This window comes from Falco naumanni, chromosome 15, assembly GCF_017639655.2.
Source record: "Falco naumanni isolate bFalNau1 chromosome 15, bFalNau1.pat, whole genome shotgun sequence".
NCBI classification, from domain to species: domain Eukaryota; kingdom Metazoa; phylum Chordata; class Aves; order Falconiformes; family Falconidae; genus Falco; species Falco naumanni.
In genome coordinates this window covers 12,040,480-12,057,755 of record NC_054068.1, presented here as the reverse complement: position 1 = coordinate 12,057,755, position 17,276 = coordinate 12,040,480, and the positions used below count along the sequence as shown (strand labels likewise).

The following is a 17,276-nucleotide window of genomic DNA, read 5'->3' as shown; positions in this document are numbered from 1 at the left end:
TCTGAACATAGTGTTAAGAGTGTCGCTGTCAAGGTGCTGTCCTTTGAACCACACATTAAAACTTACTCTAAAACGAGAGCTGTGAAAATGGGAAGCGGATGTGGCAGGAGTGTAATTCTAAGACGTTCCCAGTTCACTTCAGTGGAAGGACAATGAAGCTGATACTGAAAGAGTTTCAATAAATCTCACTTCTATCTCTATTACCAATACGATAGCTTCTTCCTTGTGAAATTGTTTATTTTTAACAAAATCTTGAGACATTCAAAAGAGCAATAAAGAACAGGTGAGAAGAATATGTACATTATTTACATATGCAGTTCCAAGGTTGTATTTGCATACTCAGAGATGCTTATCTTGAAAAATACAACATAAAAGACTTCATTTTCAAAACCTGCCTTCACAAATGCGAAAAATGATGGGGGGTCTATGTTTGTTTGTTCTTTCAGGATGACTGCAAGCCTACGTGCAGGTTGGAGCCTGTATGGCAATGAGGGGAGTGTGTGTGTCTACGTATGACTTGGCTGAACAGGTATTTTGGACTTTCTGCTTCAAATTCCGGGAAGACGGGACTGGTTTAGGAACAGACCACCCCCATCCTACCCTCCCCCCCCCCCCCCCCAACCCAGCAAACATCCCCACACACACCCTTCAACAGCTTCACAGCTTCACATATTAAGTTATTTAAGACTCGGCTTAGAAATCGTTTCTGATGTTTTGGTTGTTATTGTGAGGCACTGAATCCTAAAATAATCAAGTTGAAAGAGCCAGAACGAAAGAATTTGACGACGTACCTCTGCTAAGACCCTGGGAGGAGACCTTAAGATAGCAGTGCTAGTTTTGTTAGGCAAAGTCTTAATGTGGCATGCTGAAGCTTTATCTTGATGAGCTGGTAAGGTTGTTGCGCTTGTTTCCCAGCAAAGGAAAATAATTGAAGTATGTATTAAAATCCCACTAATTGTAGGACTTGCATACGTACGACTTTGCTACCTTGGTGTTTTGTCTGTCATCAGGCTGGTGCCTGAGCGCACTAAGATGTCACAAGTGCTTTGAGTCTGTAGTGTCTTTGACTTCCCACTGTACGGTGGAAGCTAGCTTTAAAAGCATTACGTATATACAACACAAATTAAAAACTGTGCTGTGATAGGAGGTGCTCTCCCCACTCTCTCCTAAATAACCCTGTTCTGAGTTACCCTGAAGGAAAACGCCTCGGGAGTGCAGGAAGATTTCTAGATACAAACAGTATGTATGCTTTTTGGTATTTAACTTGCGTTTCTGCTTCCTAGGTTAACTTTATCAAAGCCACTGAGATTCTTCATTATTTCCACTGTTGTACAACAGTGGATAGTTACCGGGGTTTTTTATTGCTACAGTTTTCTGGTACCATTTAGTTTTTGTTAGGGAAATTAAGCAAAAAGCTGATCCAAGAAGTTACATGTAATTCCAAAATAAAGTCACTTCAAACCGATACATACATACATACAACTTGTGAAAAATCAACAATTACAAACGCCAAGACGAATACATGCCGTAATAATCTGAAGGCTGGCACTGCTGCAGAGAATGCTCTGGGGAAAACGAAGCCGCTTCTGAAGGCACTGAATCTGCAGTGGGATGGACAGAACAATCTGGAGGAGGGCTGCTGCATCCGCTGCTGGCCTCTGGTCCCTTGGCAATATGCTGCTGTTAGTTATTTCGGTGACATTAGAAAAACAGTAATTTTGAAGAGGGTAAATGTTTCATCTCTTTGAAGAACGCATCTCTGCTCTTACCACTAAGGTGATGAACTTACATTTTCAGAAGACGATGAGAGTTTCACATCACAATAGCTAAAATCATGTCTGTAAACTGGGTCGTGAGAGCTTTCATCTACATGTGGCTCATGAACTGTGTCCGTACTCCACCTGTTGTTCCTCTGGGATTTACGTAGGAGTTCTCTCATTCTCCTGTTTTCGTTGGATGTGGATTCCCAAATGACTGCAAGTTCCTCTTCTGTTTGCCTAGAAAAAAAATTAAAGAGAAATCCCAACTTTGAAACACCTGTCAGCAGTATGTAATTACAGTACGTAGATAGGCAAGTTATAAACTGCATGTATTTAGTTGCTTGAATTGATCAGATTGAAATTAATTTTGTTTTTAAAAATGCCCATTAAATGTAATGCTAGAGAGGATATGATCAGAAGAAAAAATCTGGACCCATGTGATAAGTTGGATTAAGTCCACACAAAAGAGCAGTGCACGTCGGATCCAAATGTTGTGACTGTCACTGTCCGCTGGGTCAGGACCCATCGTGACCACAGCTCTGCCCCCCGTAACGGGTACGTCTGCAGCGCGTGCCCCTGCTGCCAGGCACCGCGAGTGCTGCATCGCTCCAGTCGGAGGCCACAAGTGTCTGATCAGTGTGTCAGAACGTGGACTTAACTAATGTCTCTTTGTGGAGGTCAAACAGAAGTGGTGTAAGTTGGTTTGGTTTGGTGGTTTTGGTTTTGTTTTTTTTTTTGGGGGGGGTGGGGGGAGGTAGGAGGCGGCGAAGATAGCACAGGACAGTCCTTGAGGCATCATAACCTTAGGAGCTGATTTCTCTGACTGCCAAAGCGTATATGAATGAATTATTTAATGTTTTTGTCAATAAATGTTTATTTTTTTTCAAAAATGGCAGCTAACATGATTAAATAATGCAGTGTATTCCTGCCACAGGCTTTTTATTAAGTTATATTTCGTCAAGGTTAAGTTCTTAGGGTTCCTCTGACCTGCTTTTAGTATGTATCAAAATACAAAACAGGAATTCAAGATTGTTTGCAGTGGAAAGCAAAGCTGTTGCATGGAGAATGAGCACACAACTATTAATGCTGTAGCCTTTGCTAACAGTCACTTCAAGCCACTACCTGAGGCACTTGCCAGAGCCAGCCTTTTGTACCAGTTCTGAATATCAGGGTCTAAAAATGAGAAGTCAATGCAAAAGAGTTGAGATTACACGCGGGGAGGCTGTTTCTGGCCAAAGGTGTATATGAGGAAATATATCATCAGTACTTCTTACAGAGCCCTTTGTGATCAATAACACCGAGAATCAAGCAGTAAAAAGTAGCCCAGACACAGTACTAACTCATTTTGTGTTTTACTTTGCCTGGGTAATAGAGATGGAGGATGAAAAAGACCCCTCGTTGAGAAGGCTGTAAGGTTTTCTTTGTGTATTGTTTGGAACGAACTTTTGGGGGTGGAGGAGATGGTTAAGAATGGAATTAAAGCAACAGGTGGCAGGTGAAAGCACTGCAGTTACTAAGAGTAGCCCAAGACTCTGTCCAAGCCACATTTAATTAGTTGGACCTTTCCATCTCGCCAAGTCTCTCAAAAGCTACTGAGATGGAATCTTTCATTTCTGAAACACCAAAACTGTGAGGGACTTTGTTCTCACACATTACATTTCTTGGGACAGCAGTAAGTGTCTGATACTAGCAGGTACTCAGTCTATGCTTCAGAATGCTTTACAAAGGCAATTCTCCGTTATCCTTGGCTTGCGTTTTAGGGGAGGTGGGGCACAGAGTTAAAATTGTATGGCTGAACTTCCCCACGAGCCGTCCTGAGTTTCACCCATTGGTTGACTCTGGCCGTTTGTATTGTGATCTTGGAACGGTTTTAGGATCTTGTTTTGGTTTTAAATGAGCTTTTTCATCTTGACTGGGACAAGCTCCTGTTCCCTGTTGCCACTTCTCTCCGACTGGAGCCTGCAGGCAGTGCGCATGGCACTAGTGTTCTGTTAATACACAACAGCCTGATCTGGTTTGCCCTTACCGTAGCGCAGAACGTTACCCAGGCTTTATTTCATCTGTTAATTTCTAAAACCCGAGACTTTTTCTTTAAAGACAATTTCATTGTTAATGCCTGAGGCAGAGAAAATGTGAAGATGATGAAACTCAAGATCACTGAGTTCTCAATTGCAGTTCAGCGCTGTCAGCATGCCTGACAAATGCGATGCTCGTTTTCAGTCCATATGTTCAGTTCTATGGCAACTGCATTGATTTTTAGAAAAAACACTGCAGAGAGATTAGTTTTTAAAGTATCCACGTGGTTAAAATTACTTCAGTAACAAAGAAACAGATGCCTTGAGGTAGTGGTGTATCTGAACTCTTCTGCTTGGGGGATTAATTTTTAAACAAAGCTGAGAGATGCAGAATCTGAAAGCGCTGGCTGGCTCCGCTCTGGAAGGAGCGGTCACAGCACGCTGTTGTCGAGGCAGGACGCTGCAGGTGCCCCTGTCGCTGCCGCATGCTGCAGGCACAGGCAAGGCCGTCGAGCGCGGCAGGACGTACTGCTCTTCAAGTTCAGCAGTTTTCCAGGTAAGCATCCAAGATGCAGCAGTTACAACCCAGCTGTGGTCAGACAAGAGCTTTTTGTCTCTGTAGGCTTTTTTGTTTTAAAATTCTGACCCGGTCAAAATCTAAAAAGAGATTTAGCAGGACAGGTTGGGGAGGGGGTGTCTTTACTCTGGCTGGTCACAACCTCCCTGCTGTCTTAGGAACTTGGATGACTTTGCAGCCTGGTTACCACAGCTGCTGATGGTATGTGCTGCTTTCTCAACACTACAGTTTCCTTACTCCTACTTCAGTGGGCAGTGGCCCTCACTACCTTTCTCTTACATTTTTCTGTATCTCATCAGGGATTCCTTCAAGCTCCACAAAGCATTACTGTCCTTGAAGACGACTGCTGTCACACTGCCCTGTGCAGATCACAGCCTAACAGGTAACCCTTGTTACTCCAGCATGCCCTCAGCAGCCGGTTCACCTCTTCAAACATGAGCCCTCGTCGCTTGGCATGTAAAGCGAGATACGTACTCGGCAGTAAATGTGTCCTGTTTCCAGGTGTCTTTAGGCAAAAAGCATTAAGTTTGTTTTTCATAAATGTAGGCTGCTATTGCTTAAAAAAAGTAAAAATAAAAATTCCATTTGACCCCTAACCTAGCCAAATTGTAAGGTTTTGTAGCTTGTTGAGAGTAAGCGAAATGCCAATGTACTGATGTTTGAGAATGAAAAAACAAACAGAAGCACATTCTCCTTTACAAAACAGAGCTTTCTGCCCTCACTGAACTAAATTTATTCAGCCTGAATCTCCGAGAACCTTATTTGGGCTGCTGGCTCAAGAATTAATTTTCATTTCTCCAACGACAGTTTGTTTAAATAATCCTCATCACATAGATCAACGGTTTTTATCGTGGTTAGAATCTTGCACGTAAGCTTGCAGGTATGACAGCTCCTCTCCCTGGCCTGCAGCTGGCCGCAGCGCTTTTCTGCTGTTGGCTCTTCTGAGAACAGCCTAAGGCAGCTTCCTTAGTAAGGCTTCCAGACCTGCCTTTAACATCCAAAGTACAGCGGCTGGAACTATCTTGAATGTGCAACAGTCAAAATACTTTCTCATGCAAATTCTAGAGATTAATGGGATGTTCCTCTGCAGAAGACTTATGAAATACATTGTGACCTAGAAAACTCATAAAGGTAAGTGTCCTGTGAAAGAAGACTCCAGGCATTTACGAACCTGGTTTTCTACCCTAGAACCACATTAACAACTTTGTTTATGTCTGAAATGTGCAGTGTATTTCATTTAAGGAAAGGTATGTGATAACGATGACTCCTAAGATAACCATAATGACATTTTTATTGTTTAGAGTCATGAGCTGCCTGAAGAACAGAAAATGGTACTGCTTCCTCATCAGCTGCTTCAGGCGAAAGGTTGCTGTGAATTTCCAATATCCTCTAGCAAAGGCTGGAATTACTGAGAAGCTTCTAGGAGGGTAAAATCTGCATCTTTCTAGAAGCTTTAAAAGCTTTTGTTTATCAAAAGAACAACTATATCTATATGCATTTCTTCTTGAAAACCAGGTGGAAAAATGCTGCTCCCTTGGACGCAGTGGGTAAGTAGTGCAGCCCCTGATTTTTGTCTTAAGGTGAAAGATGCTGCAGGAGGGGACAAATTTTCAAAGGAAAGCCACCTTCCTTCTGTTTTATGAAGCCCATGTCAGTTTGAATGTAGACTTGTTAAAAACAGAACAGTGAGAGAAGAAACAAAAATGAGGAAGCACATGTATATCACCATCATGTCTAAAAAAACCATTCCTTCTGACTCTCAACCATGCGTGATCTGCAGCTACTCTACCTCTGGGCACCTTGTAACTGTGTGATGTGCCATGGCAAGGGGGTCCTGACCTGCCATCGGGCAGGTTTGCTGCAGTCCCGGTCAGATTAGTAAGGCGGGGCTGCTTCTCTCTGATGCCCTGTCTTGCCAAAAGAAGGATGCTGTTTCCAGAGCTGAAGTGGTATCTTCCTTTGTTTTATAAGAAAGCTTACCACCAACAATAGATTTGGTAAACTTATAAAGACTTGTATGGCAGTAGCTAAGTCAGACTTGCTATGATTTTGGAACACTGCTATTATAAAACTAAATGGAAAAGCAAAAATAATTACATGAAAAAGTTTTTTGTCTTCACCTACTTACAGTGCTTTTGCAGTCAAAAGCAGACTGACTGTGGTCAGTGCCTTTAAAATAGCTTAATTAGTTTTACAGTCTTCCTAAAGAGAATTGTAACTTGAATAAAATACAAAATCAGCTATCTAGATAGTCAACATACCTTCAGCTAAATTTTAAATTAAACTGGCTTTCTTGCTTAAAACATGACTTGCTACTTTGATCTGCATTACTTAACATTGAAATCGGAGAATCTAATATACAATATATTTATTGTATGTGCTTACCTTAATGTTTATATAGGTATATTGAATTTAAATGTTATGAGCTAGACAGTTTTCTGGATTATAAATTTACTTGGTAAACAGAGCTAGTGTAAATGTAAATGTCTGGTACCGTCCTGGCACTAGTGCCTCGGGCTGCCAAGCTACGCATCTAAGCTACAAATCATTTTCCCTTCCTTACTCCTGTGACTGTGTGGAGGGAAAGGAGGGAGGAAATAGTAAGCCTTATAAAACCAGAAATACACAAACCTGACAAAAATACATGTTTCATTTCTGGCAGACAGGCGTAACAGAGTACACGTGTACTTGGATTACCTTGGGAAACTGTATTACCACGGTACTTGAGATGGATAAAGGAACGTGAGGAAACTAATGGTTTATATGAACAGTATCAGCCACGGTGTTAGCTGGTTTTATTGCTTTTGTTTTCTAAGAATAAAACCACGTTATTTCTTATTTAAGTGTAGAATTCAGCTGACTTATCACTGACATTTCATTTTAGTGGATAATGTGATGAATCAAAATACAACTTGAAAGATGAACATTTTTTTTTTTCCTTTCAGAGTTGTGTTCATTACGTTATACTCTAATAACCACTGCTAAGGCTTAACTACCACCAGCAAAAGGCAGTCACCAGTTACACTGTTCATGAATGGAGGAGACTACAGAAACACAAGACAACCCTTTCTGAGGCTCATCTCGTGCTTGTTTCCATAAACCATTTTTCTTCATCATGATGCTGTTAAATGGACTACTGTGTTGCAGTTCCAGGTACAGATCTTGCTCCTTAATTATTAATTTTGTAAGTATTAATTTTGTGTGCTTACTGAAGAAAAAATGAGTCAATTGGGACTGAAGAGGAAAAAGTGATTTAGTATACTATATGGAAAGTGTAACACATTATTTGACAGAGCTGTTGTTACATCATCTCATTTACCTACTTTGGGGCTAGAAAGGTTAATTTTGAATGATCCATATTACGGGACTACGAATTATTGAACTGTTTTATCCTACATTGGAAAAAAAAAATCCTCTTCATTTAGCTAGCTGTTCTTTACCGTAAAAAAGATTATAACATGAGCCCAGAGGTATGAAAGGCACTTAATTAGTTAAAAATCCTAAATAACTATTTCCAGAGAAATGTGGAATAGTCAAAATACTGTTTTCTCCTGCAAATTTCAGAGATTAGTGGAATGTTCATTGTACAGTTCCCAGCTACTCACACCTGTTTATGAGCACTGTATAAAGTCACTGAGAGGAACTGTGCTGACATAAGGTAGATGATATCAAGCCCTATTTTTCTATTGTCTTTAAATCTGTTATTTCACAATGGGAGAGATGAGTTGCAAAATGATTGCTTAATTACCTCTTCAGCTGTAAAAAGCTTTTCCTTTATGCTGATCACCTGAATGTGCTATGAAACTTTCCACTGCCAGAGGGGAAAAAAACGTTTAAATGACACTATATCAAAAGGGTATTTCAGCACTGCCAGTCATAATCTTGTATAAATCTGTTAAATTATCTTTTCTTCTTTTTATTCTGCACGTAACCAATCTTAAGTCGCTTACTAACAGAACAGTAAGGTAGATTCAAAAGGATCACATCATATGCATACTCGTTACATTCCTTTAATTTCCTACTATTCTGAAAACCGTTGAGGGGTGTAGAAAGTGTTCAGCCGTTAGTAGAAGATGCTATTAAATAGTTAACATACATCCTGATGATTTATAGACCCCCAAATCATCAAAGACTAGTCTCAAACTGATACTCTTCTTAGAAGAAGTCTTAAGAACAGCAGTACTACTCCAGAATAAACTCCTTCAAAGGGTCTTTCTTAGAGCTGGGAATTAAGAGGAGCGTTCCAGCATTTTCAGTATAGCTAAAACCTGAGTGAGTAAAGACACCCGGAATATACCATAAGAGGCTCTGATGAAAAGCAAGAGGTCAGAGCCGTGGGCAGTCGCCTCCCCCCACGGCCCTTTTACCCATCAGATCTTACGGGATCGCTCCTGCCTGTGACTGACTTACTTCTGCCGCTGCATCACCTCCTCAAGGGCTTCCTGTTTGTCTTGCAGCAGACCCCGGAGGTGCTTAATTTCTTGCTGGTACTCAGCCGTCTTCCCCGCAAACTCTTTCTCCTGCTCAGTCATCTTCAGACTAATATCTTCAAGCTTCCCAGCTGCTTTCTTTTTATATATCTGTAAAGGTTAAAGATAATAGGAAACATGTGTTTATAGGAGAAATAAGGACAACTCACTCCCAACAAAAGAAATAGCTAGAGATACTAACTTTTAGTTTAATCTTTACATCAGTGCTGCCTTGCTTAAATAAGTCAGGTAGGTTGCATTATGGGTTTTTTTTAACCTAGTTGTTAATTTGAAGGTATTACACTCCTACTTCATTCCGCATATAAAACCAGTGTGTACAGTGAATACCATACCCTGTGTTTGTCTTAAGAGTGAAAAGAATTAGCTGCAAAAAAAGGTCTTGTTTTCCAAGGTGCAAAGCTCCACTTCACAGCACATGTTGCTTACCTCTTGTCCAACAGTCATATTTATCAATGCATACCATGAAAACGTGTGTTTTCTGTTAGCTGTTTAACCTTATTACTAAAAGAAGAGTGTCTTCATGTTTTAAAAAACTTGCCGCTTCACGTAATAGTTCCTTCTGTTCAGTGAAGTGCAAGTGATTTTTTGCTTATTGGTGATAATAACCACAGATATATTGGTCTAATCTCAAAGACAAGAAATCCTTTTTGTACAAAGAGATTTTGCTTTCTGAAATAACACCTCCATTAAATTACATACAAGGAATTAAAAAATACGGTTTGTGTATTGTTACGCATTTCTACATACTTGCTGCTCCGGACAAAACCAACAGGTATTACCCAGTAAGGTTTTTTTCTCACGATCACAAACAGAATGCGTAAACTGTTATTGTATCTGCAGCGTGTGATGTTTGATACAGGGGACAGGACAGAGTTCTGGGATGGAAGCACCTCCTTCAGTAAAACTGCGAACTATTTAGTGAAGCTTTGAAAATACTTCTATTTACGTCTTACTAATACAAAGTTTTATCTAAGGTGTTAACCACTAAGGCTTTATCTTCATCTGAATCAGAGCAGGAAGTTTGAGTATGCCTTTTGGAGGAAGAAAAAAATAAAAGGGCATTTTTAGCTATGTGCTGTAAGCTATATAATTCTTTCCATAAAATGTTTTCTTTTTAGCTCTTGTAAAATAGCTTCTTTTTTAGCTCTTATCATTTTGGAATTTCATTTTCTGGAGGTAATAGAATAGTGAAAAATAATATTTACCTGAAATTTTTACGTTAGTCATTAAATATTTAAGGCTGACTTCCATAGGGTTTTTTTTCCTAGCTTTTCCCTGTCAGTTCTAAGAAAAGAAGTAGAAGCCTGCAAGTTAACCAGTCACATCACTCAACTTCTTAGATTCCCAGAGAAGTCTTCAAAATGCAGAATTAGATGTTTGCACTTGTAATGCTGTAGGAGGATAAAGGTAAACATGTTCCTTCTGAGCTTCTTCGAGGGTTGCTTAGAGCTAACCTGGAGGAAGTGCAGAGCACAGGAAAACAGCTGAACTTGCACCTCTGTCAGTAAATGCCTCCTCCAGCTCCAGACCTGGAACGCCCTTTTCGGGCAGGTGCCTAGAATTATTTCTAAGAACTAGAGCGAACTTCCTCTTTCTTTTAACAGATAAACGTCTAATAAATAATTCAGCCAATACTGTTGGTGAAATCCCTTTTTTATCTAGTGGTCGTTGACTCTCCAGCTGCTGGGAGGTCTGCATTTTAAGCTGCACTCTGCCTGAGATTATTCAGGCCTGTGGCTCCTACGTGTCCCATAGCTGCCTCTGGTGGCTTGGCACGCCTGCGCTTCCTTTGCCAGCTGAAGGTGTGTCCCACATGCAGAATGATTGCAAAATCCATGGGGCACAAAGGGCAATAGTGCACCGTTTTCTGACCTAATGACTAGGGCATGAAAGTAGATATGAGGGACACATAGTTCTGATCTTGCTCTCCTGACTGATTATAACTCAGTCTATTTAAAATGCATAAGCTATCTCAGCAGAACTGCAGCAGGATGGGTGAAGAGCATCTAGATTGCTCCATACTCGCCTGTGGGAGCCTGACCAGGTCATGCTGGTTCTGGGCACACCGACACGTGCAGCTGCTGGCCCTTACAGACCCCTCGCAGCATACTACCGCCTTTGAATGGTTCAAGACAGCCTCCTAATAATTTTCTCTGAAGGGAAGCAGGTAGCAGCAAACAGACATGGGGCTGACAAATTTCAGGAATAGGGTGATAACATGTAGTTGAAAGCGGTAATATTTTCTTCTAGAGCTGAAAAGGACAGTCTGCCCAAGGTCAGGGCATTCCAGGTATACAGTAAGCCCTCAAGATGAAGAATGATCACAGGCGCAGCAGCTGGTACTGAAGAGGCCATAATTTACACTTTTCTGAAGTAGTTTCAGGAGGGTATACTCCTGGGTACCATAATTCCTTTACACCTGGTGCACTGACTTACAAACTGGAAATTGGAGAATTCTGGGTAAGACACGCAACAAAATATTTCTACAAATGCAGGCTGCTGGCCATAATACATGTAATGATCTGGTCCCAAGATCCTTGTTGAGGCAACAAAGCTATTTTCTGTCAGTCCTGTATTGTTTTTCTCCTGTCCTTTACCAGTAAAAATCAGTATTATCCCTTCCAAAAGAGATCAAAGTACCACCTAAGAAAATTGTCTCACTGTCTCTATAGAAAGCGTTAGAATTCTGATCCTGACAGAACAACCCTGTAATGACTTTTGTATGAGTGGCAGAGTACACAAATGATCTACCTGTAACTTCACAGTTACGACTGAGTAGGGAAGTATGAGGCAACTGAAACTGTCTCGGATAAAAGCCTGAGTAAATTTGGGCATGTCTGTCTGTCCTGTGCATGTAGACCATCTCAGGTGCATGAAAAGAAAACTTGAGGGAAAGAATACTCGTTTGTAATGGTGTTTTCTTCGCAGCAAGATGAATGTCTTTCCTTGAAATTTTGGTTATAATTCCTGTTTTCTATGCAAAACCTGTTAACCCTGGGGAATAAGCTACCTAGTACTCGAAACAGTGACACATTTACATTTGTTTAGGGATTGATTCTTTGTGTACTTCAGCTAAAGTCACAGTATCTGAAAGATCTTGACCGTGTCCCAAAATGAAGGGAAAATAGGTGTTGCAGTATTATATGCTGTACTACCTAGGCCTTTGCATTTCCAAATAGGTAATTTGGGACAAAAATACCAGTGCATGTTGTGTCAGATGTTATCCTGCCTGACAATTGAGAAATCTGGAAAAAAGTAGTTCTCTGGGGTTTTTGTTTGGTTGCTTTCGCTCCAAGTTTGCATGCAAAGAGAAGGACACAGCCACCTGTATTGATAACACTGGTGAGATGAATAGGTGCAAGGGGGACTGACTTTAACCCTGTTCCTCTGGCAATTTTCTATATGATAAGAATTAGGACAGAAGGGTTGATTTGCTATTCTCATGTGCTTATTCAGAGATCTTCCTTTTTTCAATTCTGATTACAATCTGTAAGACAGACATAAAATTTAAAAGGTTTAAATAAAATTATCTGCTATTATATGATGGTCATGAGGCAAAGAATAAATTTGTGCATCTCCTCAAGAGACAGAACCCTTGCCTCTGCCCTGTCTCAAGTTCCCCCCTACATTAACAAGTGACGTCCTGAAGTCAGAAGCCATGTTTCATTAGGTCTGTTGTATCCAAGACTGAGACCAGATGTGGTTTAGAAAATGTTTATGGAAAAATTCCAGGAAGGTGGATCCTTTTCTAGGTAGGTACTGAATGACTACTTAGAATAAGCCTCAATCCAAACAGTTTCAAATGGCTAGATGGATGTTTTATGATGACAAAATGAATACAGCGTTAAGAACAAAGTGTATCTTCTAAAGGTTAAATGCAAAAAAAGCCAACAAAACAACCCATCAAGACAGTAACTGCTATGCTAACCTTTCATTCTGAAATTGTTTGGAGGAAAAAAGGAAGCAAGGTATATTTTAACCATTTTTTTGTTTCGTTTTAGTACTTACAAGCTGCTCTATGCATAATAATTTGCTGGTTCTGTATTGATGTTTAATTCAATAGAACAGTTCATTTGGAAAGGACCTATAATGATGAGGCAAAGGCAGATCTAAGTGTATCATTTCACTTCCGTCATAAAGTGTGTCATGTGTCAAGGACTCTTACAATTATTGCTGACAGCACATATCAAATCCTAAATGCAATATTGATTATACGGGTTTTATACATAGCTTCCTTGGCTGTGTCTTCTCCAGGGAGAAGATACAAATTAGTAAGTACTGTTAGTAAGTACTGTTTTCCCTTCCTGCCAGAAGACTGACTAGATACTGCCAAAACAGAGTTTAAAAAAAAAACAAACAATCAATTCTAATGTTTTCTACTCCAGTCTTATTAAAAAGTGCATGGAGCAGATGTTAAATAATTAAGTTGCCCTTCGCAACTGATGTCTGTATAAATAAAAAGAGGAGAAGTCCTGCTTTTTATAAATCTACAGAAGATAGATTTAGAGAGCCAACCATGAGAAACTATGTAGTGAAATTGAAAACATTTTAGTGGGCCAGGCCTATGCTTAGAATAATGAAAGCAAGACAGCTAACCATCTCTTAGATGTTCTGAGGTGTTTAGACTTCTCGGTGAAAAATGAGAAAAACCTCAAGTGCACTTCACCCTTCTCCCCTGAGTTTTGTTCACTTTGACTTGATGTGAAAATAAGGGGCAAATTGCATGTGGTTAAGGTTCATGTTCAGGACTGACCGAATCATGGAAGCAGTTTCTTCTGTGGCTGCATTACAAAATTGGCAACGCTCCTTGAATTTTCAAGGGCTCCAACAATGGAAAAATTTAAATTCCAACCAAGCAGAATACTCTCTGTACAGAAAAGCCATGTGTGCAGTGAGACTTAAATAAATTCATGGTCTGCTGCTCTTAGACTCAAAGCAGCTTTCCCGAAGTCCAGATTAATGTTGATAGGAACACGGTGAAGCAGCGCCCTTGTTTCACGCAGCGTGGGTGTGTGCAACTGGTTTACAGGAATACAGGGAGTAAGTTATGCAATGGTTACAGGCATTTCTGAAACACAGTTCCTCCATGTTCAGGAAGTGTAAAGAACAAACCTTTAATGCTTTCTCTTCGCCAGTAACAATTCTGTGCTCTAAATGTAGTATCTAGCAAGAGGGTAGGAAAAAAAATCAGGCCAGCCTGTTTGGTAAAGTTGCATGAAGACGAGGGGAGTTACAGGGGGAGATGCTAGATATCTTCAGTATAAAGGTTGTTTCTACCTATTTTTACTAAATCTTTGATTGACAAAATTATTATTGAACAGATATTCAGAATCCAGGAAACAGCTTGTTAAAATCTGATTTCTTTTTGACAGTGTGCCTAATTTAAAGATGAATTACACTTGTACTGAAGGAGACTAAAAGGTACCTGATGATGAACTGGAGTGCAAACTCTGTTATTAGAGATTTACTGTTCACAGTTGTAAGGCCAAAATCTCAGACTCTCCTCACAGAACTTGTGCTAGATATTTGACTAAAATACTTCATATAGGAGATGGATTTCCCTGTGTTAGCTGTCCCTTTTGCTGCCATGGACAGAGCTGCATGAAGATGAAGGACGCCCTGATGATACAAACGTTATGTCCAGGCTCATACTAAACGACGTGGAATTCTGACTATAAAGAAGTAGTTTTAACACCAAAAAACTTGGCTTCCTCAAGTTCTTCCCATGGATCATCAAACCACTTAGTAATTACAATTATGGAAGTACAAAGAGACTCCCCAAGGACTCCCAGTCAAATTATTGCCTGAGATTATTATGGCACTGAGTTAGTATCTCCGAGATCTGAGAGTCAGCTGGACCAAGACAGCTTTTTGAAGCTAAGCATGTACCCAGGATACCGGTATGGCTGCTTGGAGTTCTCTGCTTTGGTTCTCCTCCCTCTTCGGCTCTATTTACTAATGATTCAGAAAGAGACCCTAGGTGGTGTGTGTGTGTGAGTTTTGTTCCCTCCAGTCTAACTCTGTCTCATCTACGGCTTCTGCCAGTGCCTCTGCCGTGGAATTTGTGACTGCTCTTCACAGAGCTGATACACAGTGTTTTATCAATTGGTAGATTTTTAACTGAACCATAAAACAACTTAATTGCAAACTTTAACCATTACAGACTGTTAAAAATGTGTTTAGTATGACATATCGTGCTTTAACAAAAATACATATAACTTGTGTGAATAATGGCAAAATGAAAAGACAGTATTGTTGTGTTTTTTCTTTTACTAAAAAGATGGTGCTTACTATCACCAGCTCCTGAAGTTACAAATGGTTTTAGACCACCATCTCATTATTTGTTAATAGAACAGATATTTGAAGGTTAACAAAACCACCCTGTTTTTATCCAAATACATTGTCACTGTTTTTAAAAACAGACGGAGGTCAGAAATGCTGTGTATCCTATTTAAGAAAAACGAGTCTCATTACAAGCCAATTCAGATTTGAGTCAAATCTTTGCTGATGTCAAAGGGAAATACAGCTGCATTAAATCTGCTCTACAATCCATTTTTTCAGAAAAGTTATGAGTTGTAAGAATTACAACAAAGCAGCTTGTAGTTGAATCTTAAAGGGCAAACTAAATAACAGCTGTTAAGTAAGCTTTAATATTTTTCATGCTTCAATATGCCTGAAAAGTTATCTGGCATAAGCCAAAGTACAAAAGTAGAAGTGAAACCTGATTTGTTTTCAGAATTAGAATACCTAAGTAAATTTTGCCTCCTTAAATATTTATCTGAATATTTGTATTCAACCTATTGAATATTGCTCTACTGTTATTTTCTAAATTTCATATGGTTGTACTAATAACCTACAAATTTTTTTGCACAGTTTTATAAAGTTTGTTTACAGTAATTGTTAAATCCCAAACTAAAAAGGGGGATTTATAAAGAGAATCACTTTTAATTTGGTACCCAACTTAAGCAGTTTAAAATACGTAACAAAGAGGTGTATATAAATATTGACATGGTTTGGGGTTTTATTTTAGCAATAACCTGTTATTTAGCTTTAAAGATCTTCACTGTGATTCTGTGTTTTAATAACATATCTGCCAGGTCTTGATTTATTTTGAGACTTCTCAATGTAAAACCACCACAGGATTTTTGTTCATTTACTTTCTCCCAAAGAATTCATTAAAAGGCAGAATTCCAGACCAGAAGACCAGATCAAGGTGATCTAAAGGGAATGGAACTGCCAGCTTTTTCATCAGCCGCTGTCTGTGGGGTATGTGCCCTGTGTTTCCAGTGAAGAATGGCTGTGTTCCCACCCAGCCTTCCTTCTTTCCTCCCCTCAAATAACATTGGCAGCGATGTGGAAGAAGCCCCAGAGAATCTTGACGCACGTGCGGTGCATCTGACCTGTAACATAGCTCTGGATGAGCACGTGCCTGCTGAGACAGGAGGCAACAAATTTACCCCAAGGTAAATCTAAGATACCTGTCTATATCTAAAAAGTAGAAAATACAGACTCACATGGGAGGCGCTTGTAACTCAAACCTATAGGCTAGAAGCTTTTCTCTCATAACTCAAGGAATATATGGCTCTAACTCATATGATATAATTTGTATTTCTTATCTTGTATCTCGCTGAAATTGCTGAAGATGGCTAAAAGCCAATGGAAAACACCTTCTTCTAAGATAAGGAATAGTGTAATGCTCACATTACTGATAGTTGTATCACTCTTTCAGAAAAATGAATGCATTTTAAATACTATTATCACTGGAGGCAGATTATATCTAAATACCTCATAAGAGGTTTATCCTGTAACTCAACATACAGGGCAGTTACCCAATTTGTGATATCCTGAAGCAGCTGATAGCAGCATTCCTCCAGCTGATACAACCAGCCTACTGAGACCTCCAACCTATCTCACTCAACTGAGCAGGAAGCATGTACCCTTAACGTGAGCTGCTGTTTAAGTTTCAGGGCTGTTAGAACTGTGCATGAGCTGGGGAGGCAAACATGTATTTTGCAAGTGAAGAATCCTTTTGCCTTTTCACATTCACCTGAAGTTTTTATCAGCAGCACCTGAAAAATCGGTGTGCGATATGACCTGGCCCGTGTGAGGAACTGCATTATATACTGGGATTGAAAAAGTCTTGTGACTAAAAAGAACCAAACTAAAAACTTGACAGTGTATTTAGACTTATTAAAAATACTTCTTTTATCCATAAAGCAAAAGAATCCCTGTAACTTACCATAAATCACTGAAAAGAACAAATGTAAAAAGCTTCTATTTAGAAAAGTTGATTAGCTGACTGGAGGTATTTAAGGTATTAAGGTGTTTTCAGCAAAAAAATACACGATATGAGCTTTTAGCAAAGTTCAATTAATATAACTAAGAAGTATTAAGGTGTTTTGTGACTGGTTAAGCCCTCTGCTTTACTGACAAA

The 17,276-nt window shown here is 39.7% G+C and overlaps 1 protein-coding gene across 2 annotated transcripts in view; it reads right to left on the bottom strand.

Moving 5' to 3' along the window:
- Window positions 1-1,342: 1,342 nt before the first annotated feature.
- CEP89 (centrosomal protein 89) overlaps window positions 1,343-17,276 on the bottom strand; it is a 37,739-nt gene continuing 21,805 nt past the window's right edge. Inside the window, exons 18-20 of one of the 2 annotated variants that reach the window (XM_040615339.1) lie at window positions 8,763-8,932; window positions 1,790-1,997; window positions 1,343-1,680 (exon numbers count right to left, since the gene is read on the bottom strand). In XM_040615339.1, the coding sequence (XP_040471273.1) occupies window positions 1,501-1,680; window positions 1,790-1,997; window positions 8,763-8,932 (558 nt within the window). In that variant the 3' untranslated portion in view covers window positions 1,343-1,500. Of the gene's footprint in view, window positions 1,681-1,769; window positions 1,998-8,762; window positions 8,933-17,276 lie in introns of both variants that reach the window. The other variant, XM_040615340.1, reaches the window with a different exon arrangement.